Below are 23,674 nucleotides of genomic sequence, written 5' to 3' on the forward strand. Positions count from 1 at the left end.
GCAGCCCTATGGGCACATCCCAGAGTTGCCATCGGGCAGCGCTGTCCTCTGCAGAAAGTCCCTGGAGCGTTGTGTTTGCGGGAATCAGATGTTCTGGATGCCCAGCGCAAGGGGGTGGGCAGGAAGAAATCATCCTGCCCTGTTGCCAAATTTGTGATTGACTCCAGAATTAAATCCTGGGCACCACCACAGAATGAGACCGTCCTGGAGACCACGCGCCTGACTTTCAGAGGTGCTGAAGCACTCCCTAGACCACTGGGGGAGAGGGGTGAGGCAGCGATACCTGCCCTGGCCTTGTGCTTCAGACGTCACAGCAGAGGAAAGCCAGAAGCTTAAGCCAAAGCCCACAGTGAGGAGGATGTGCCAAGATATCCAATCCCACCCATCAACCCTCCTCCTTCCTTCAGAGGGGACACCCTAGACCGACTATAGGGTAGCAAAAAATGGTTTACCCCAAGCACCAGGTCCACAGAATTAAAGAAGTGAGAAGAACGAGGAAGGAGGAGAAAGAGGAAGGACCCACTGAAACAGCCCTCACCTGCTTTGCTAGCCCCTGTCCTCGCAGGAAGCTGAACGATAAACCATGTAGTGATCCAACAAGCCAAGCCACCCTGCTACCTCAAACTCAGGAGACAGATGCCTCATCCGCCCAGCCAAGGAGATAGAGATTCACACTCAGCAACATGTGGCTCTATGGCGCTGCCTTGGGGCAGGGGGCCAGATTGCATTAATAAGCAGGTTTAACACCTCCTTCCCCTGCTGCAGGCATTAGCCCAGGCAGAACCCACAGGAGCGGAGCCAGCCCAGGCTGTAGGCAGAGCTGGACAGGGTTGGTCATCAAATATTTCAGACCTGCTTTTTTTGTGTGTTTGTTTGGGGGAAGGTGGGGGGGGGACATGGTGACAATTTCCCACATTTTATTGGAGGTGAGTGGGTGTGTTGGGTGGGTGAGGGTGGTGGGAAGGGGAGTGTCACAAATTTGAAGCATTTGGAGCCGCTCTCATTCCAGCCCAGCTCAGCCCCATCACCTCTGGGTCAGCTCTGCTCCGTGGAACCAGGGTCTGCCGATACGGCCCACGCTCAGCACGTCACTTCATTCGTCCTCCCAGAGTGCAATGGGGCATCTCGCCCACCAAGGGCTCTAGCATATGCACCGAGGGGTCCGGGTCCTGGCACAGCAAAGCAAACAGCCAAGTGACCCTAGAAAGCCAGCATGTCCTCGAAGGGAAAGTAAAGCTGCTGCGGTCCCTTTCAAGGGGTGGGGGACTGTTTCTTTGCTGCCCAGCACCGCAGGATGCCACGAAGCTCTTGCTAGGAGAGGGAAAACCTGTGCGCTTTCCTCTCTGGGAGCAGTATGGAAAAGGAGCAGCATCCCTTTGCCTCCAAAGGCTAAAATCCACACGCACAGGAAGTGGTTCTGTCCAGCCAGTGCCCGCGGGGAAACTGCGGATAAAAGAGCTGACTGCCAAGAAAGTCGCTTCTGAGGGTGCTTTGGAGATAAGCCAGCAGCTAGTTTTGACACAGGTTAAACAGGGGAAATGGCGGGGAAATAACCCTGCTGCAGCTGCCTGTGGCTCTTTCAAGTGGTCAGTTCCAAATACAAAGTGACAGGAGCTGCCTCCTTGCAGAGACGCTCTGTCCAGATGGGCTGGAGAATCCCCGCTTCTTACCGCCAGGTGCTGCTGTGAAGGCGTCTCTCATGCCCATGCTCCAGCTCCCCGTTCTCTACCCAGAACCTAGGCTGAGGTTTCTTGGCTGGCCACGGCCAACGCCACGCCAGGCTGCTCCACAGCCTCCAGCTCAGCTGCTTTTTCATTTGCACCACACTCAGTTCTTTGTTCTCTTTGCCTTGTTTCCTTGGTGTCTTTGTTCTGCCTGTTCTCCATCCCACTCTCCATTTTTGTTCTGTCTCCTCTCTTTGTTCGGCATGTCTCTCCCCCCTCCTCCCATGGAAGTGGCTCTGACGGTGGATGATTTGCTCAGCTGCGTGGGAAAGAGGTGTCCCCCTCTCAGCCCTGGGTTCTCCTGTAAGTGGTATGTCGCTTCTTCACATACCAATACCCCAGCTTCTCTTTTTCCCCCGGCTCCATTCTCTCTCTCTATTGGCAGCTCTTTCTGCCAATCACAGCCACAGGTTCTGCTTTAGCAGCGAAGCTCCAGAAGACAGCTGTGCTCTTTGCCTCTTCACTTCTCACTCTCGCCTCCCACGAAGGAGCCCAAGTCTCCAGGGACCCCTGCGAATGAAAAGCAAATTGCACAGGCACCCCCCTCCCCCGTCCCCCCCAAGGTGAGTCCTTGTTACCGAGGCTGGGAGAAACCAGAGAACCACTGATGTCAGCTGCCGTATCTTGCTTTGTCGTTTAACCTCCTTTTCCCAAATGAGATGTGGCCAAAGCAGAGATGATGAATTCAGCACGTGAGTTTTTACACTGGAAGGTACAAGCCAGGCAAAGAACAAATCCCCCCGTGGCTACATTCGCACTTAGTGGCTTTCAGAGCCAAATCTGAGAATCTTTTTTTTATATCCAGTCTCTTTTAATACAATTTTAATATTCTGGTTGATCCTAAAGATGCAACATCAACTATAGAAACAGCAGCAGAAAAGCATGGGGTACAAGACTTTTTTTTTTTTTTTTATACAAAAAAATTATTTTTTGTTGCTTACAAAACATATGCAAAAGAAGCTAAAAAAACCAAAAGGCATTGCTATTTTGTTCTACCTAAAAAATCTCATAACTAATGTTCTTTTTTTTAAAAAAAAAAGAAATATTAAGCTTAGGCACAATTTTGCTGCTGGCTGCTTGAGACCAAGCCAAGAGAACATGACGCTCCCCCTGTTAACTGAGTGATATGTATTGACGGGTCCATACTTTATACTTAAGGCAATTTTTTGTTTTGTTTTTGACCAAGTGTTTGTTTCTTTTTAACGCCCCTTAACGCATGCCAGGCTCCTCTCTCGTGTGTCAGTATTAGCAGTACTAAAGTTTATGGTTCAAGAAGGTTGCAGGTCACACCGAGGGTTTGCTTCCTACCCATCTCTGTATCCGGGGAACAAAAAGATCTACAAATAAAGAGAAACAAAAGAGGGGAAAAAAAGAAAGAAGAGGAAAACTCAAGTGAGAATAATATTTTTCATTGGACCAACTTCTCACTGAGCTTGTCTCTAATATCCTGGGACCAACACAGCTACAACTGCTCTGCAAATAGCACTTTATAGAACGAGTAGGCACACGAGCTGTCCTGTTCCACTTGCGTTTATCCCCACGTCCAGCACAGCACTTGAGTGACAGCCGCGAGTGGAACTGCTAATTGTAGCTAGGTAACGACAGTGCTTCCTGTCCACACCAGCGCTCTGATGTTACAGCCAAGAACCACCATTAAGATCTGTCTCTCTGTGGCTGGGTGAGCATCTTTCGTGTGATTACAGCCAGGCACATGCTTGCGTCCCTTGCTGAAGACCAGGGCCACATAAACTGTAAAGCTGCCTTTACAACATCTGATGCAAGTGTGCGCGGAGGAACGAACGACATTATTAAGTGGGCCCAGACTCTCAAAAAGAGATGAGATTTTATACATGTACCTCTACCATTTAAAGGGCTATGGGGCCGGGCCAGAAACAGTTACAGCCTCAGTTAAATGGAATCAGAATTTCAGTTTGGTCTTTCCCCCAGGGACTTGCCTCATGCCACCACTCAGGACGCACCTTCTGGGGGCAGCTGGGGGGCACTTGGGGTGATGAGCAGCACGGCTCCAGCTCCTCTTAATAGCTGATAAATGACAGCAGCACTGGGCCATCAGCTGCTGGGCTCGTGCTGTGGTCTCCAGGGCCTATAGTGCCTGCGGCCTCAGCAGGGAGGGGACTAGTGCTACATGCCTTTACTGCAGCATCAGTGCGAGCTCATTGCATGAAGCTTGGAGTTTGCACTGCGGGTAGGAAACCGTTTTATTATTAAATCCCCCATCACAGTGAGCAGATTTTAAACATGGGCTGCACATGCAGGAGGCTACAGGGACTACACATTTCTGTAAACAGGGGGTGGGGATTATATTTTCAAAGGAAGGGACTGAGTAAATACAGTCTGAAAATACTGTGTCTTGCTCATCACAGGAGCTGTGCTGCTCCTTACAGGGCATGGGCTCTTGGAGCACACATGGCTTTAGCAAGCCTTCAGATTCCTGACTCGGAGAGTCAGTTTGTATGGGGATGCTCTTGGTGCACATAAATAGCACTCAGATAGTACATTGTCTCTAGGGGTATCATGGAGGGGTGGAGACAGAGAATGACCTAGTCAGTAACTGAAGGAATTAAATGTTTCCATGTGTGTGTCATTTACAAAGACAAATGAAAGGAGATCTTTAACTTTACTGCAGTATTCTCCTGCAGGAGGCGATGGACAAAGTTGAAGGGCCAGCTCTCAGGGGCCAGAATCATGCATTTTAGTTTGCTCCATTGGTTGCTGTGAATTTCAGTGAGTGATGAAAGCCAAGCTGTTAAAGAATGACATGCACTGAGCCTGGCATAGACACACATACACAGCTGAATGCTGGGACCTGACAGGCAGAGGATGATACCTTCACATGTGTCCAACGGGGTTGTGACCATCTGCTAGACCAGGGTGTGAAGCTGAAAGTGTCATCTGGGGATCTCCTACTACTCCGGACACTTTCTCCTCTTCCCGACGCTTCAAGCAGGCTGCTTTAGGGTTCAGATTGCGCTCTATGCCAAAAAGAGCAAGGGGGAAGGGTGGGAAAAAAACTCAATTCGTGCCACAGCATCAAGGAGCAACAGCACCCGAAAGAAAAAGCCCAGAGTCCCAACACAGAAGCAGTGGAACGCACAAGGACGTAACACCAGTGCAAGCCCTTCTGTACCCTTTTGGTCCACGTAACAGCAGCAGTTACCTCACTGGACCCCCTACCACAGCAAAACTACTTTCCCCTGAAGGAATAAGGGGCCAATTTAATGCCTATTGATTTAAAGAGAGACTGTCATTGGTGGGCTGAAGAAATTTAAGATTGAGTTTTCCTAAGCCTCCACATGGACTCCAGGTGCCTTATTTCCATATACTGCATGTTCAGATCCCACAGATGAGGCTTTGGAAATCTCAGCCTAAGTTCTTTCCACTGCAGCTCCCCACTAGAATGGCAAACATTCAACCTTCCAACAAAAGCTGGTTATAAATACAGATCCAGAGAGAGGCACACACAAACGGATGGGAAGAGAAAAGGTCCCAAAATGCACCTGTCACTTGTTACCATACCTCGTACTTGCTGCTCCAAGCCCAGAATGACCTGCACCGCTTGCTGGAGGATGATCAGTTTGGTCTGTGCTTTGTCCGTTTTTAAGTGCATCTGACACATACGTCCCAGCTCTTTAAAGGCCTCGTTAATGTCCCGTACACGCACCCTTTCCCTGGCGTTATTGGCCATTCTCCTCTCCCGGTCCCTCAGATCTTTGTCCTCCAGTGACAGGGCCTCGTCTGTACTGCTGGGTTCACAGCACCACAGGGGTTAGTTAGGCAGGGTGTAATCGACGGGGGCTGGTCAGTTGCTGTGCTGCTAGTGCCACTAGTGTCCACTGCAAAAAGTTCAGTCAACCTCACATTGCAGAAGCCAATTGACAACGGAGAAAGGAACTTCCCCAATTTTCACAGAAACCCTGGCTGTTGGGTTCCTTCTCTCTGAGAGCCAAGCTCAGGTGCTGCCAGCACCAGGTCAACTTCTCTGCACAGGTCCAGTGGGCCAGCTCCGGGGCTGATAGGTGGAAAGGGAGGGCAGGCGGTTGGGAAGGAGCAACACTTTACATTGCCGTAGTGCCTGCAGATTAGTGTGCTCACCCTGAGCACCTCATCTGATCAAGTCAGAAAATGGGGAGTTCCTCGCATAGGAAAAATGTTGACTTTTGTGGGGAAATTTTCAGTCGAAAACCAGAAGTTTTTGGTTTTCAGCTAAAAACATTTTGCTTTTCAGTGTTCCGAAGAAACCTCATTTTTCAGTGGATAGGCACCTACATGAGAAGTTTAGTCTAGCTGAAAGCTCCATCTTCCATCAAAAGCAGTTCTGATGGAAATTTTTTAACCAGATATCACAGCCCTGATAGGTCGGCCGGTCTGACACCCATCTTACAGGTGGGGAAATAGAGGCATACAGAACAGAAGGGATTACCTTGCCATGGTCTCACAGCTGGTCAGTGGCAGAGGCAGGAACTGAACCCAGATCTGATGGCTCCCAGCCCTGTGCTCTAACCACTGAATCAGGCAGATAGCTTGAAAATTTAAGTCAGTGTTGCCTGAGTTATTCAGCATCTCAAAAACTGCCAGGAAGGCAGCTTGCTGGTTAGAGGCTATGAATGAGTTAAAGAGGCAGCATCTACCTGGTTGCTGCCTCAACTCCATGAGGGTGGTAGAGCTGGACTTGCAGAAAGCCACCCTAATCCAGCGGCCTCCATGCTTCACCTAGAGTGCTGCAGGCAGGGGTTTGTTTTGAAGAGTGTAAATGAGACTTGAGAGGATCCAGAAAAATGGGCTGTGGGGGCAGACTTACAAAACTGGAGGACCTACCAATCCAAACCCTGAACCAGAAGCAGGCCTAGGAGAGCTGGGCACCCAAATCCCACTAGAATTCAGTGGGATACAGGAGCTGAACTCCCCGGTACCCCAGCCTAGGAACAGCGACTCTCTCAAACTGTTAACATGGCCTAAACTAGGCCTGGAGATAGGAGCGACTGATAACTTTAAAACTGTGGTCAGGAGCTCATGGGGTCCTTGCCCCCTGCAAGCCGAGCGAGGAGACTGCGCGTGGCATCTCATTGTTTCTGCTACTCTGGCAGTGTCATGCTAGAGCAAGAAACCAACAGGTCTTGGCCTGGAGAGTGGCCCACAACGCAGAGACATGCTGGCAGCACCTGAAGAGCTTGGCTTAATCTGCAGTGCCTTTCCCCGCTCCCTCCCCCCTTTGATGCAGGGATGATCTTCTCCCCCAGAGCAAAATTCTCACAGGAAAGAACAACTGCCTGAAGACTGTCCTGGGCTGCGCCTCAAATTGGAGTCTGGCTTCCGCCTTCAGCCCCAGAGGAGCCGGATGGGCTTAGACCACCAGCCACGAGAGGGTAGCAGATGCTATGGGGCTGCGAGGTACCTGTCGCCAGTGCCAATCCTGCTCGAAGAGCAACCGGCAATGCTGGGGAGCAGGAACACAAGCTGGTTTGCTGATTGGAGCTCCGCGTATCGTGGTGCAAGGTGACTGAACAGAAGGGACCTGTGCTTAGTCCCATTCCTGACTATCCTGGCTCATTCAGACCCTCCATCCCCATGAACCAGGCTTTCGGCATCAGCGTGCCAGGAAATCCACTGCTGGGAGCGTGCCAAGGCCTTGGAGAATCCTTGTCACCTGGAGTCTCAGCCGGCTAAAGACGCCAGCATATCCCTGACCCCAGGCAGAACCTAGCAAAGGCTCTCACCTTGGCAGAAATCCTAGCTCGCTATCGGACACTGCCCACAGAAACCCTCGCAGTCATACCTATCACCAGTGTCCGGCTCAGTACCCCCCTCCCCGGAAGGAGCTCCTATTCAGGCAAAGCTTTCTACATCAACAGAGCTGCATCCATCAGCCACCTTTTGCCCTCTACCCACGAGCACTCTGCCAAGTGCTGCTGGATGCCATCAGGTGGGCATGACCAAGCTGCATTCAGTCTTATAAGAGGAATGGAGCACTGGGTACCAAGCCCCGTTCATGGAGCCCACTAAGCGGTGGCCAGGCCAATGCACTGCACAGATCTGCGTTGCCTGGCCGTTTCACAGCACAGCTCTAGCCACAGCGACACCTAAGCTGCCTCTAAACTACTGCTGCATTCCTTTTCATTGTAATAAAGCAACCTGACTATTGTGAGAGGTCCCCTCAAAAGCGAGGCTCAGAGCCACCTCCCATCGCTCAGAACAGAGCAGTCTGAGAAGCGCGTGGCAGGACGTTCAGGGGAAAGGGGACGTGGCCCTGAGGACGAAGCTGCTGGGGGACCAGCACCCTAGCTCACTGCATGGGTATTGCCTGGCAGCGCAAGAGGTGGGGGCTTCCATCTCTGAGAAAGGCTTTAAAAAAGGACAAGCGTGAGGAGACCAAAGTGAACACGGTGCCAACTCTCTCTTGCCCGCCCACCCCGCCCGCCGTCTCCATCAGCAAGCAGCAAGTACAAGGTAGAGAGTGGGACCACCGAGAGGTCACGGCTGGGGACTGTCTGTAGGAGATCGGAAAGAACAGAACAAAACAACAATAAAAGGAAGGGGGGAAGGGAGACAGGAAAAAAATACACGTTATGAAAGGCAAAAAATTACAAACTGAAGAGAGGCACAAGAGGACTCCAAGAGGATCACAGTGCAACAGCAGAGGCCAGCGGGGGGAGAGGAGCCAGGCCCAGAGAACGGTGTCATAGGACCAAAGGCTCTGCAGGACGGAAAGAGGTTAACTGGCCACGGCTACTGGGGGTGGAAGTTAATAGGGAGCATGCACAGCGAGTGTTACAGAAAAAGCTACAAAACCCCCTTGCTACTCGGAGCAGGAAATAAAACAACAAAATCCGACAGCTTCCCCCCTCCAGCTGGACTGAATGCACCCAGAGATCCACTTTGCCTGGGAAAGTCACCCCGGGGGAAGCCCCAACAGTAGGCACATGCTGAACTAGACAGGCCGGTAAAGCTTTCCTGCCCTGGCAGGGAGAATGGCTTCAGGACCAAACCGGTGTCTGTCTCACCACTGGAGTCGGGTAAAGAGGGAGATGCTGCTAACGGCAGAGAGCTCCCCTGGACTGTCAGACACACGGACAGCATCCGTGACTGGGTCATCAGTGGTTAGAATCCAACGGCTCACAGACAGCAGGCCTGGACACACAAGGCGTCCAAGTGTGGAGGGCTTGCCTCTCCTCTGAGCTCTCCACCCCCGGGCCAGTTCTGCCTCTCCACTCACAACTCTGAACACCAGCCCCTCCCACTGGAGTGCCTCACGCCTCCCCCCAGGCACAGCTGCACCTAAGCTCCCTGCAATTCCTCCCAGCTCTCCCCAGTGCATCAGCAGCTACCTAGCAGGCACAATGATATGAGAACTGCCTATTACAGCATGAACCGGAGAAGAGCAGACATCCCCACTCCAGGATTGGGGGTGTGTGGGGGGGGGGGTGGAGGGATTGTATTTTCTACAGCTGCTGCAAAGAGGGAGAAAGGACAAGGACGAGCTGAGCACTGCTGCCCTTGGGAAGGAAGCACCCCTGGAGACACTGCCCGTCTCCTGTTCTTTCATTCTCAGGCATGCCTTTCTTTATGGCCCAGGGGCAGGGAAACCCCTCTCTGCTGTAAGCTAGGGCAGCGCTCTAGAGATGGATGACAGCACTAAGAGATGCACACAGGTTTCCACAAAGGGAAGCGACCCCTGTGCATTCAAACAAACAACATGCAGCACATGCAATGGCTTTAAAAACAAAACCAGAGAGCATAGCAGGGATGCAAAAGAGAAACAAAATTACATAAATAAATAAACTAAACAAGAAAGAGACACTTCAAAGGGCCTTGGGAACCCAAGGCGGCGCTGTGGGAAGAACAGCGCAGCACCACGGCACAGGGTAGACAGACAGACAGCCCCGTGCCGATCAGATACGTAAAATATCACCACTCTGGGAGCCTCACTGACCTCTAACTTGTTGCTCCAGGTTCAGTATGACTGATACGGCCTGGTGTAGGATTAGCAGTTTGGTCTGCGGTTTTTCGCTGTTAAGGTGGAGTTGGCACATACGTCCGAGCTCTTTAAAGGCCTCGTTGATGTCACGGACCCTCAGACGCTCACGGGCATTATTGGCGACCCTCCTCTCTTTCTCCCTCTCGGCTTTTTGCTCTGGGGGAAGAAGATCGTCCTCCTCATCCTCATCTTGACTAATGGTTTGAAATAAGAACGAGACAGGGACATTCCTCGTGTGCACACTCAGCACTGGTCAACTCACACAACAAAACATACATCTCCAGCATCACCATTATCTCCGCGTTGAAGGGAATCTATCAACAAGCCTCCCCCACGCCGCTATGGAGTGGGAGCTTTGCCCCACTCCTCCCCCCAGCACTAGAACCTTTCCAGCCCTGGTGCACAGCATCCCCGCACTCCCACTTGCCCTCAGACGCAGTTACACAGAAAGGATGCCATTTCGACCCAGTAAACGGGAATGATTCACCGGAACAGAACAGTGCAGTGCAATTAACCCCCGGAACTCACTGTCACATGATCTAAGCATGGCCAGAAACAGGAACAGACGTTTACACGGGTAATGTCAGCATGAAGAGAAAGGATTAAAAATATAGTGTTTGGGGAAGGTTTCATGGCGTGAACCAGCCACTAACTGACAGAAGCAGGGAGGGAATTTCCCCTGCAGGCAGGTTATGGTGTCCCTGCCCATTGCTGAGCTCGCCGAAGCAGCTGGAGCCGGCCAGTGTTGGAGCCGGGATACCAGGTTAGATGGGCCCTATGTCTGATCCAGTTGGGCTATTCCCACATAACTGGCTGGAAGACAGAGAATCCATAGAGCTTAGACGTGTGTAGTGAAGAGACCACTCAGGTTCCACCACCTCCTGCGGACAAACTAGCGATGGGTCTGTCCGAGGTCAGTCGAGCGCTCAGCAGTTCCCAGCACAGCCCAGACTTCAAGTAAACAAAACCATGACTAACGCCCGAGACCATCCAGGCAGTTGGGCTGCAGCCTGCTTTGTTCTCCAGTGCTTGGCCTGTTCTTTGCTCACTAGGAATTCCTACAAAGGTGGGCAGGTGGAGCATTGCTGGGGCTGGAAAAGATGCAATAGGACGGGCCCAACACCACCATTCCCCCTTCCAAAGTGTCGTAAATCCTAAGAGGTGGCCTCAAACTCCTCCCCCATGGGAAGCAGGGCTAGCTTAGGGCAGCGCTGATCTCAGTGCAGCAGCCTAAAGCTTCAGCAGCCTGGGAGGCTTTGCAGGGCCCTGGCACAGCATCCCTGGATCCAGCTAGTGATCATGTTCTTAGCAGGAGGGAGGCCAACAGGACACACACAGCCTCCCCCTGCCCTCCTGTCTCAACCCCCCCCCCCCCGCCCCCGTAACAGAATAAATGGAGAGACCTGTTCAAAGAGCACCTTGTTCTGTTCCGCGACGGCTTCATTTCCTTCTTCTCCTCTTCCGAGTTATCGGCCACTGACGTGTTCTCCTCGTCCTCCTTCTCTTCCCGCTTTATTTCACTGGTTCCCGAGGAGACGCTGGCTCTGCCCAGCCCCGTCAAGCCTGCAATGGAATCAAAGTAGCACACGGCCGCTGGAGAGCGATCCCACTGGGGCAGGATAGGTCAGAGGGAAAGCTCCTTGCTGCAGCTGCGGACGGGCTCCTGACACATCTCGGTCCCTCTGACACTAAAGAACAGACTCAATAACCCTAGTATATTTGCACAGCATCTCTTATCCCACAGGATCCTTCATATCCTAGACACCCAAAGCCATGCAAACCAGCCACTTTTGGGGAGAAGGGTAGGTGACCAGTTACTGAGAGGATGCTGGTGTTTGCACCCACCCCAGGATAACGCGCTACTGGGCCCATGCAGAGCAGGCAGGGCCTTGTCAGTTACGGTCTTATTGAGAGACCCCCACTCCAAAACCTGCAGAGAACTCAATCAGCCTGGGAAGGAGTGAGGGCTGGGGCTGGCCCAGCTGGGATTTGGACCAATCCTCACAGGCGAATTTCCCAAGGCTGCATGTTTCTCAAACACCTCCATCCACACAGCTCACCGTAAGCAGCCCGGCCACGTGGTTAACGTTAGTCAAGGCATGGATGCCACCGACAGACAGACTCGTTCTGCACCCACCATTCACGGTGCACAGAACAGAGGGTGGGTGCGTGGGTTCGCCAAGGCCAGGCTTTATCCCAAAAGTCTACGGCTATGTCTATACCACGCGCTAGCAGTCCGATTCCCCGCTACGCACACTAGCGCCGGCCCTTGGTCACCTACTGCAAGTATAAACAGCCCAGCTGCAGCATCATGTGCAGCGGAACCAATGGGTATGCAATTGGCTGGGCCTCTGCCACCACTACGCAGGCTACAGCAGCTATGCTGCTCTTTACACATGCACTATCTTGGTGAGCACTGGTGCCAGTAAGCAGGGGAAATCACACCCCTCGCTGGTATTGTCCATGTACCCTAAGATACACTCTGCTGTGTCCCCAGGAGCTTACCTCCCACCCTGCCCCAAATGCCCTCCAGCATCAGAACTCAACTGCAACCACAAACCAGGCAGTGCTCTAAGAACGATTTGTAACTGAGTGCAGGTCCCAGGCTGCATGTGCAGGTCCCAGGCTGCATGTGCAGGTTGGAAGCTGTGTTGAAGACCCTTGAAAAACGTATCATGGAAAGTCACTGGGCATTGCCCATGTGGGAGCTGCAGCGTTCCCTGCCTCTAGGGTGGGGCTGACCCAAAGGCTCACACCCGGCACGCACTCCCCGCTCTAGCCTGTACGCGTGCCACGCGGCTGGGAACCTCTCTCTCACCCACACTGTTTTCTCCACTGGGCTTGTGCTTTTCATGGAGCCAGTCTTGGGGTTGTCTTACCCCAGATGGGCCAGGGTCAACCAGCCAGCAAAGAAGTGGGCAAGGCACCACCTTACCGCTGTATGTGTCTTGCTGCCTGCTGAGATCGGGGAGCGAGCTGGGCTGCGAGGGAAGTGTAACATGGTTGTGAAGCATGCTGGGGTTGCTGGATAGTCCGTCTTCGGGGTGACTTCCTCCCACCTACAGCAGAAAAAGCGGAGCAGCCTTTAAGGGCCAGCAGGAGAGTCAGGAGACACCAGGCACTGTTCAACCCGAATATCACTGCTTCAAAGCCAGGAGGGCGCTGGGGTCTACACCAACACCTCACTCATGTGTTCCTTTTCTCCAACACTCACCACCACCCAGCCTGATCTGGGGCTCCCTCCCTCTCACCCCAAGCCTGGGTGGGAAGAAGGTAGAGGAAGAGCTTAAAGCTACTTCTGTACCAGCTCCTCTCGGGGAACGGACAGTCTCAGGGGGAAGCGGCACATCCAGCTCATGCTGCAGATAATTCAGACTAGGCCAAATCGCAGGAAGCCTCCGCAACAGCACGAACTACGCTTGTGTCATCCTCTAAAGGAGCCCCCGGTGTTTGAGACACTAGGTGAGACAAAGCCCCAGGGGATACACTAGCATGGGCTGGACATGCCTCAACAGATCTTTTCCATCTCAAACGTCTGTGATTCAGGCTGCTGCATCTCAAAGGGGTTACCCCACCACCACTACACCCCCTCCGAGAAGGAGCCTTCGCTGGAGAGCAACTCACAGCCCTCTCTGAAAGCTTGGATGTGGATCTTGTTATTACTGATCTCAGCAGTGCTGAGAGCCCCTTTTCAGACCTGGGACTGTAAGAAACCCAGTCCCTGGTCAGAGGAGCTTATAATCCTAAGGTTGCCATGTGCCTTACTTTTAAATGAATAGATCCACGTTCATTGTGTGCACAGAGCACCTGGGAAGCTTGAAACACCCCCCAACCTGGGTGTTCTGCCCCTCCTCATGCTCACGCCCGGCAGGAAGCTCCTGATCCTGCTTCCTTCAAGGGAACAGAGCCCCCTCAAGCACTTGTTCACAGAGTCAAAGTCTCTTGCACCAGAAGGTACCCTCGTGATCAAGCCTGACCCTCCTGCACTGCTCAGGCCAAGAACATCCTGCAGCTATTCCTGTGGGGGGACTGTGGAGTCCAGGCCCTCTGAGCAGGCAGGACACTGGGCACACACTTCTTGTGTGGTTAATTATTCAGTAAGCAAGAAGAACAGGCAGTGCCTGCCTCAAAGGGCTTACAGTTGAGAAAAGCCCAGGAGTCACTCAGTAAGTAAACCCGCTTATAAGCGCTCTCGATTCTGCAGACACCCCCTCGGTTCCAGGGTCTACTGTCTCTCTTCCCCACTTATCTCTGCTTGGAGGGCTTATTCTAAGGGGAGCTGTCTTATTGGAGATCCCCATTTTCAAGCTTTCATCTCTACCCCAGTAGGGGACAAAGTGACCTCCACTTTTCATGCTGACCAATATCATCTCATGGATAATCTGGTCTCCCCCAGGCTGACTGCTGGATCCAGCGGTAGTCTGGAGCCCTACATTCTGGGTTTATCTACATGGAGAACGGCATCGGTTCAACTCACAGTACACACTGACACCAACCAGTGCAACCTCTGTGGAAACACTCCTATTTCAGTTCAAGCCGGTGGCTTATTTCGATTTGGTTTTAGTTGATTGGCAACAGAATTAAAGCTAAACTGAACTACACCAAAGTCAGGGTATCCACACAGTGGTTTGCACTAAACCAGTACAAGTCTGTGTGCAGATGGGGCCTTGGATTGTAAACTCTCTGGCAGGGACTGTCTCTGGGCTACGTGTCTGTACAGCTCCCAGCACAACCAGGCCCTGGCATCTAGCGCTACTGCAACCATCACCACCAGTGTCTGACTCACCAAACTTGAATGCCTGTTCCCTAGAGGCATAACTGAAGTGGGGAAGGCCTGGCTGAGCCCGCCCACTGAGGCGCTGTGACCAGGGGCCGATCCCAGCAGGCCGTGCATATCTCCGTGGTTGGCTGGCATGGCAGCCGTCTGGCCCACCGCGTGGTTCCTCAGCACATGGATGGCTTCATCCAATCTGTCTTCCATTTTGTTTTGCTTTGAGGGGCGGGGAGGGTGGTGGAGAAAAATGAAGACTCCATTAACATTGAAAAACATTGTCTGCCTGGCATCTGGCCATTGCCTCTGTGCATCAACAGAACCACAAGGTGCAAAATCAGACAACCACCACAAGGCTACTGCAGAAAGGTTACTACCCCTGTAATTTTCCCTGTGCTCAAACTCTGCCAGCAAGCTGGGGGGCACCTAAGTGTTGTTGCACTGGAAGGGAACTTTAACATGCGCGTGATTAGCCTGTGGAACTCCCTGTCACAATACACTGAGGGATTCAAAGAAGGGATTAAGCCATTATATGGATAAAAGGAACATCGAGAGTCGTATCAGAAAGGAAAGGATGTAAATCCTCACACACTTCTGTTAACTACTGGAAGTTGGGGAGAAAGCTTCCCACCTGGGCTAGGTTATTACACAAGTGTTCAGGGTGTGTTTTCTTGCCCTTTTCTCGTAAGCACCTGGTGCTGAGCTGTGTCAAAAACAGGACACTAGTCTGGGCGATGTGGTTTGCCAATGCCTATGACTTTACGTTTGCAACTGAAAGCTTTTCTCCAGTGTTAAGCACTTCACTACACCGTGTACCCTCGGGCTAGATCTGATGGGTAATCCGGTGGCGCAACGCTGCTCAGAAAAACCACCAGTGCCAGGGGGGTGGGTTCAATGGTTCTCCCCTTTGTGCTCCCCTGCCACAGTTCCAACCAGCCAGCAGTAAGCATGTTATTTCATGAACTGCTGTTTCCTGCAGGAAAGGGGTGGTGGGAGAGACAAAACCAAGTAGAAATGATCGATGTGATACTTACTAACGTGTGGAGAGTCCCTTCATAGCTAGGAGACAAGGCACCCTGTCCGCCTGCTCGCGGCCATTGGGAAGTGCCTGGAACAAATCGCACATTGGATAATTTCAAATGCAGCCCTCAAATGCGACACTAGATGGGGCTAGGCCACCACAAACAGTTGGCCAGCCACTTGGGGGGCTTTCATCTGTGCAAATGTACATGTGTCTGTTGGACCAAAGAGGCAAAATGAGGGTTATAGGGCCAGGTTATGGGGCCTGCACCATTTCCATAGGAAACTCAAGGTCGTGGGGAGAAATAAGCTAACAAGCTTCACCCCATTGTCAAGCAAAGCATCTAACCTGGGAAAGACAGAACACACAGAGAGAGAAAGAGAGGCAGACAGTTCTGTCCTTAGTTCCCTCTTCCCCCCCAGTAGTGCTATACTTCGATATCAGTGCTTTAGTCCCTATCGTAAACCCTCCTTCTCAGAAAGCCAAGTTTTTTGCCTGTGTCAACATCCACTGCAGATTCTTTGCCCGTCAGTGTTTTCATACACAGGCGTTGATGCTGTGGGTGTACCTGCACATGCGCCTGCTCCTGGATTTAGACACAGCCAAGGCGCAGCCTCCGGGTACCTGCATCACCCCCAGATGTCACCAGCGTGGCGAGATGGAGGGATCGAACCATTCATTGCCCCCAGAAAGATCTGATGCCAGTTCGGCTGTTCATGTGGCACAACAGGCAAACGAGTGCAGTTTTGTGCTGCTCTCCCTCTGTCCAGTAGACAGGAGCTCAGAGGCAGCCTACTGCATCTTTATGCTTTGAGATATTTCCGGCAACAGACCCAATAATGACCCTGGTTGGGCTCCCAGTTGCAGAAACTGGGAGCTTCAGTCTTCTTCAGAAGGAGACACCTGGAGAAGGCTGCCATGATTTTTTAAATCACAGTATAAAACAGGTTCTGAAAACGGTTCAAACAGCCACCTCTTCATGAACATGGAGCCCCTCCCACTGGCACACGCTTAGTTCACAGAGAACAGGGACCGCTCAAAGGGCACATCGCTGAGAGGCTTGCAAAGGGGCTGTCGGCAGGGAAAGAGGATGCATCTTTCACCCAGGTAGCAGCGAAGCTACACTTCAGCATGACACAGCATCACTGGGCAAGACTCACAGGCAGCTAGAATATTTCCTGCCAGGTCACTTCTTTGGAGACAAAAGCCCAGGCTTTCAGGAGTGACTAGTGATTTTTGGTGCCCGCCTAGATACCCCTTAAAGGGGCATGATTTCTGCAAAGGGGGAGAAGGCTCAGCATAAGGTGGTCCATTCCAGCACCTCAAGCCAGGTACCCAAAATCACTAGCCATTTTTGAAAACCATGGCCGGGGCCTATGGACACAAGAGGTCTCTCCACACCCAAACCAAGCAATTCATGGGAGTTGGGTTATTTTTTTTTTATTTTAAACTTTTAAAAAAATATATTTCCCCTTCCCCCCTTTTAAACGAAACTGGTTCGATCAGGTTTGTAAAAATGTTGCTCAAGCAGTTCTCAGGAGATCAGCGCATCGAACACGTACCTGCAAGCCCCTGAGGGGAGCCCACGGGGGTGGAGGGGTTTGAAGAGAAGTTATTGCTAGAATGATCTGGGGAATAAATCTGGAACGAGAGAGAAAAAGCAGTTGGCCAAGTACACCTTCAAATCCTAGTGTTCCCGGCCCTGTAGAGCTGCAACCCCTTCACTGCCCTATGCCCCCGTGTGCCACAAGTGCCTACAGCATTATCCCATTGACTTCCAAGTCTCTCTACGTCACCCTCGCCAATTCCCCCAGCCCTCCATCTACGCAACAAGCATGCTTCCTCGGTCCCACCCCGAGCACTCTGCTGGCCAGATTAACCTTGGTATCTATGCTGCTGCTGTGTTCTTCCCCACAGCAAACGCCTCCATTTGCCACCTCAGTCACTGGGCTCTCAGGACGTGAGGAGGTTTCCTGTGTGTTTGACCTTAGGGAGCAGAGACACCAAGGAGTGACAGCGGAGGCAGGCACTGCACGGAACTGGTGAGACACTGGGGGCTGGTGGACTGAGCAGGGTGGGTCTGTGGCACGCAGCACTAGGCGAGGCCTGAACTCTAACTGAAAGCAACCAGTTGGCCTGACATGGACCACCGGTCAAGAGCCAGCACTGTCCACGCTAACCCAGCGGGGCCACTGAATTATAAACAGCCCCCACCCCACCCCACATCAGCTACGGCCTGGAAGTACAGAAGCTAAGCCCGTAACACCTGGTGCCCAAGGTATCACAGCAACGGGCATGGAGAGGGCGGACAGCGGAGGGGGACTGGACTGGGATTTCCCAGGCCTGGGTTCTACTCCTCTCTGCCGACGAGCAAGTCATTTAACTTAGTCTGAGCCCCAGCTCTCCCGCTGTGCCATGGGGCGGTGAGGAGTGACCGTGAAGCACCTCCCCTTTGCATCTGTGGCCCCAATTCCCATAGTGTCAAGCACCTAAATCTTTTATTTCTTCTTCTGGGGAGGGAAGGAGCATCGTCTCCATTTTACAGCTGGGGAACAGGCAGACACTATGGGACTTCTCAGGGACATATATAGCCTGATCTGCTGGGCCATCCTTCCCCTTTTCCTTGCCAGTTAACAAGCCCAACATCAGAGGTGCGTGGCTCCAAGCACCTGAACCACCACGCCGTGGAGACGTTTAACTCTTTCCACGGCAGGGGGCAAGATGGTCAAGTCAACAACCCCACTCCAACGCGTGCTGCCTCCGAGGAGCATTGGGAGGAAAAATCCAGAGCAAGAAACACTTACTGAAGCTAATGCTTTCCCGAGCGCATCCCCTGAGCTCCCAGCTGTGGTTCCTCTGTTGCCTGCAGGGAAAGGGAGAACACAGCCCTTACCCCTCTGGTCCTTGCTCAAATCAGAACAGGTCACTTTTGGAAAAACCCAGGGGCACTTAAAAAGAAAAGTTGACCCTTGTAGTTTAGTGTTTGGGCGCACAGTCTCCTGTTGATACTGGGAGGGGAAGGTGGCAGCAGCTGAAGGCAGGATAAAGTTTCTCACTCAGAGTTTTAAAAAGACCCACTTTATTCCCACACCTCCCTTGGCTGCTGCTGCTGCCCTGACTGTCTCGCTCTGAACAGCAGGGAGCAGGCAATATCCACTGCAGCTGCCTTCCTGGAGCTGCAAGGATGTTAGCACGAGATGCCAGGTCAAAGGCACTTTGCCATTCAACATCCTCCCCACAGCAAACCCCATTTTAACAGGGCACCTCCCAAGCCATTACAGTCCTAGGCCCGTTCCCTCCCTCTCCCCAAACAAGGGTTTCGCTACAAAACAGAACAATCAAGGTCAGGATTCTCAGTTCCCGGCGATCATGAAGTTAATTTCAGTAACAGGTTTTCTAACAGGTTCAGCGGGGTTAGAGATTAAAGCACTCAGGGGGTTAAAATGGCATTTGAACGCAGCATGAAAATTTCCTATTCCTGATTTGGATGAACACCATCTCCCCCTGCACTTTCCCCACCTGCCTGAGGTTTAAGTCCTTTCTGCCTCTCGCTCAGCGGTCACGCCTCCGAGAAGCGACTGCACAGATTCCAGTTTCCCTCTGGGACCCATGAGCTGGGTGTGAGAAAACACGTATGGATGGAAAGCTACAAGCAACTTAAACCTCTGAGCACAGAGGCTGGGGAGGAGGGGGGGTTACTTGTGCAAAACCACACAGATCCCACCCCTTCTTCTCTGCCAGATCATGCCTGATTATCCAGTCGCAATAACTCCCACTAAATCTCTTGCCTTGTGGAGTAACTCCAGGCCTACGTGCGACGCACAAGGGAGACGACCTGGTGTCATGCAGACATACATAGCGCGAGCATTATTCTCGAACGCCCAGACAGTGGCTTTAATCCCACACCTCCTAGCACATTAGACATTGACAATGGTTTGCCTTTCCTGGATTAACCTACATGGAGTGGGAGAGTGGAATATTTCAGTGGCCTCTGCCCAAGACTTGCCAAACCACGTACATACCCATCATGCTGTCTGTCCCACTGATCGGTGGCGTATGACTGGGCACGCCATAAGGGGTGGAGGCAGAAGGAAAGCCAGACACAGAGGAAAGTCCGCCATTAACTTCTCCTGAATGCATCGGGTAGTTCTAGAAAGGAGAAAGGGGAAGAGGCATAAGACATCCCCTGGGATGGTCCACAGCACTGCAGGATTTAGGTAGCACCCCCGCCAAGGTGAATGTAGAGGTCAGTGAGGGTGGATCAACTGTGCCCTGATAGATCAAATCTCTGACCTGACTGCACTGCCTTCCAGCAGCTGGAGATCGTGGACATCACCAGTGCTCCCTCAAATTTTTTATGTCCACACAGGGAATGTATTTTGTTACGTGCACCGATACGGAAGTGATGTGTGGTGGTGGGGGGGCGCGAGGGGTGTGGAGTGTGGGAGGGTATTTAGGGCTGGGGCAGAGGGTGGAATGCAGGGGGTGAAGGTGCTGGCTAGTAGTGAAGGCTCTGGGGTGGGGCCAAGGATGAGAGCTTCAGGGTGCAGGAGGGGGCTCAGGGCTAGGGCAGAGTGTTGGTGTTGAGGGGTTCAGGGTGCAGGCTGCCCCAGGACAAGAGGACTCCTCCCAGTCCTCTCTCCCCACAGCAGCTCAGGACCAGGTGAGAGGTGCCTCTCCCTGGCCATGGCAGCTTTGGTGAGGCTGGGCTAGGGGAGGGCTCCTCTCCCCAGCAGCTCTGGCAGGCCTGGGCTGGGCCAGGGGCGTCTCTCCCTGCCTGCGCGGCCCTTGATAGTCTGCTGCGCGGCCATGCAGCTTACAGAGAACTTAGGATGTTGCCATGTTACTGCAGCTGAGCGGCGGAGAAAGTCCCCAACTGCAGCTGAGTCAACATTTTTCAAAATGTGTGTGTGTGGAGGGAGAAAACCCCTCCAAAATCAGCAAAAATTGTGGACATGTTTTCATGAATTCTCCCTCCCCTCACCCCCTTACCACATCCAGCTATGGAGCTGGTGGGAAGTTTCCAGATTCAGAAATTTATCGTTGCCCGTTTTTTTGAATATTTGGGGATGTTCGAGAAATTGAAGGCCAAGAAGCAGCTGGTTTCATTTCAGAATGGGCAACCTGCTCACACAGTGCATGGACGCTCCCTCCCCACACGGGAACGACTGCGCTCGCTCACTGCAGAAAACGGCAGCCACCACTTGGAATGCAGGCTCTCACTTCTACATCTGATCCTGCAGCACCCACGCCTTCGCCCCGAGGGGGGAAGAGCAGTCTGGTAGCTCAGGCACCAAGGGTGGGAGTCAGGAAATCTAGGACCTTGCGGAAGTCACTTAGTCTCCCTGCATCACACGTGGGGTTGAGAAGATAAATATCCTGAAGATCGTGAGGGGCACAGATGCTGTTGCAATGAGGGTCATGTAAACACCTCGTTTAAGGCCAGAGGGTAACAGTTTAATCTCTGTACAGTAGAGTCTGCCCTCCTGTACAACACAGGCCTAGATCTCCCCCAAAATAATTCCCAGAGCAGATCTAAACAGATCACTGAGCTAGCACTGGGCAGGTTACATTTGGACAATCCAGTGAACACCCCTACAGCAGGATAAATCTGAAGTGCTCTGCTTTAGCTGGGGAGGGGAAGACATTTCTACATCCAAGTGCCCTCAGCTATAGAACAGGGAAAATATTTCCCAATCACTGACAAACTAAATTAACTAACGTTCACCAGGGCCTGGAGGCTGTGGTGAGGGCCCTCGCAGAAACATCTACAAGGCCGATGACCAGTATTTTCAGAATGGCGGCATAAGAGCATCCTGCTATTTCAAAGAGCGCTGCCAAAGAATGTGCCAAGGTACAGAAGCTAGGGATCTCACTCACCAAATCCACTCCTTGCTAACGCTGATTGAAAGAGTATTTTACAGCAACAATGCACCAAAATATCCTTTGTCAGACTACAAAAGTCTGGCCAAATTGCTCCATGGCAGGAGAGAATCATTATTCCCATTTAACAGGCCAGGCAAACTGAGACCCAGATGAGGGAAGGGAGTCAGTGGCTGAGCTGGGAATAGACCCCAAGAGTCTGGCACTCTGCCCTATGCTCCTACGACGACATGGCACCGCCTAAACGTTCACACACTGCTCAAGGCTATGGCATCACCGGAGACGCATTACCATCCGTTCGTGCTGATGTAAACTATTGAAGCCACCGGACTGCGGGAGAGGGGCCGAGGAGCCACCCAGCATGGCTCCATAGCTCGACTGGCTCATGGTGCTGGACGAGCTCCACAGATCTGGCGAGTTATGAAGTCCATCTGCAAGGCAAGCAACCATGTCAATAGCAGGGATATAAAATCGCAACGCACAAACATCAGCAGGGAAGGAGTCCCATGAGGCAGAGAGGGAGGGAAGACTAGCTGAGTAATGCTGACGGCACGCAGGAGCGGTGCAGCTAATTATCTGCAATGCAATAGCATTTAGGGCCTGCAGTAATGGACCAGGCAGGTCGTTGTACGAACACAAAGCTTACGATCTGTGGCCCAGTCTCACGGCTCAGGTTTGCTGCAAGACAAGGTTGTACGTTGGGAGGCTGCAACCAGTCATAAACCTGGGATCCAATGTAATGGCAGCGATTTACAGCATTACTGGGCCTACGTATTTACGCATGCCTGGCCCAACACCACCCACATCTGGGTCCCTGCATCACATGCAGCTAGGAAATCCCCTCCGTTACCACTATGGCTGTAACAGGACAGGGGGCAGCTGCTGTGACGCCAGGGTCACCAGCATTAACTACTGACCTGGCATGTAGAAGGCTCCAGGATACACAGTGCTGGGAGGTTTCGAGGGGGCATATCCAGCTGGATCCCTGCTGTAGTCATCACCTGAGTTGGATGGATACACCTGCAAAGGGCCGGAAGGAGTATGAGGAAGGGAGAGAGGCCTACCCATCCAGATAGCTTTAGTGCTTTCTAAATTCTCTTCTCTCTCCCTGCTGCCCCGCCCCACTGCCTTTTCCTGCCAGGCTGCCGCCTTCCCCAGCCAGATAACCTTTAACCTATTTATTGTGGCTGATAATGTAGCCAATTCCCACAGCAAAAAGGAAAACAGAAAAGGGAGAAGTTCAGCCAGAGTTAAAGCTGAAAAGCGACACGCTAAGTTATTCAGGAAATCCTCACCGCTAAGATGGACACCAACCTTAACTCTGTCCCCTTCTCCCTGGTGCCTCTCCCCACTGCCACATTAAACTTGGCCTCCTGCATCCCTCATCACGTCTCATGTGTGGGCTGGAGATCACCTCACCGACCCTTCCCACCCGGACAATCCATCTTTCATCACATAAATCCAACTGATGCGCAGCTGCCAACACTCGGGAGGGGGCGGAGAAGAAGTGAAAGCAGAAACGTGCTCTACATTTTTGATCTTCCATGCCCAGCGCGAGAAGCTCCAGCTTTCCTCTTTAGTTCCCTTTTCTGTTATGGCTTTTTATGGGTAACCACAAGAATTATTTCTGGATGTTAAACCCCAGTCTGATTCAGAGGGAAACGGGATATGAGGGAGGCTGGTATTCTGGAGCCATTTGCTCCTGTGGCTGCCTTTCCTTATCAAAAAGGCTTCACTGTCGCTATACCCAGCTCTTACATAGTGCCTTTCATCCACAGAACTGAGTGCGCTTTACAAACAAGGCAAGTATTCATTATCCCCATTTCACTGACTGGGAAACTGAGGGTCCATCAGTGAGGCTCTCCACCTCATGGCAGCCCTTGACAGATGTCACCTCCAAATTCCATTCAAACCCTCTCCTTAAACACACCCACACCCCGCTACAGGCCAGCTGTCAGCCCAGCAGCAAAGGTACAGTGCTGGGTTTGATCAGAATGAAAACCTGCAGCTCAGCATATGAAATGCAGCTCAGGTTGGGACATTGGCAAGCCCTGGCTTATTTTAGCCACGAGATCTCATAAGTGTAGACCATGCTGCTTACTGAAAAGCACCATCATCTCCACATGAGCCAGGCGCTTGGGAGTAGGAGCCTATTTCCTGGACGTAGCTCTCATGTCGCCATGGCCCACTGACAGACTCCAAAGGAAGGAGAACGAATGCACACAAACAGAACTATGCCTGCATGGAATCTAGAATGCTGCGGGATTCCCTCCTTCAGGGCA

At 52.2% G+C, this 23,674-nt stretch overlaps 1 protein-coding gene across 13 annotated transcripts in view; it reads right to left on the reverse strand.

Moving 5' to 3' along the window:
• Nucleotides 1-944: 944 nt before the first annotated feature.
• Nucleotides 945-23,674, reverse strand: part of TCF3 (transcription factor 3) — a 114,000-nt gene continuing 91,270 nt past the window's right edge. For 4 of the 13 annotated variants that reach the window (XM_032798987.2, XM_032798994.2, XM_032798986.2 and 1 more), the window contains 12 exons: nt 22,310-22,412; nt 21,684-21,823; nt 19,532-19,658; nt 18,314-18,372; nt 17,072-17,150; nt 15,523-15,596; nt 14,504-14,707; nt 12,653-12,776; nt 11,121-11,280; nt 9,673-9,911; nt 4,573-4,717; nt 945-3,061 (listed from right to left, as the gene is read on the reverse strand). In XM_032798987.2, the coding sequence (XP_032654878.1) occupies nt 4,575-4,717; nt 9,673-9,911; nt 11,121-11,280; nt 12,653-12,776; nt 14,504-14,707; nt 15,523-15,596; nt 17,072-17,150; nt 18,314-18,372; nt 19,532-19,658; nt 21,684-21,823; nt 22,310-22,412 (1,452 nt within the window). In that variant the 3' untranslated portion in view covers nt 945-3,061; nt 4,573-4,574. Of the gene's footprint in view, nt 3,062-4,572; nt 4,718-5,261; nt 5,489-9,672; nt 9,912-11,120; nt 11,281-12,652; nt 12,777-14,503; nt 14,708-15,522; nt 15,597-17,071; nt 17,151-18,313; nt 18,373-19,531; nt 19,659-21,683; nt 21,824-22,309; nt 22,413-23,674 lie in introns of all 13 variants that reach the window. The other 9 variants (XM_032798989.2, XM_032798996.2, XM_032798997.2 and 6 more) reach the window with 7 other exon arrangements.

Source organism: Chelonoidis abingdonii, chromosome 11 (assembly GCF_003597395.2).
Source record: "Chelonoidis abingdonii isolate Lonesome George chromosome 11, CheloAbing_2.0, whole genome shotgun sequence".
Classification (NCBI taxonomy): Eukaryota; Metazoa; Chordata; order Testudines; family Testudinidae; genus Chelonoidis; species Chelonoidis abingdonii.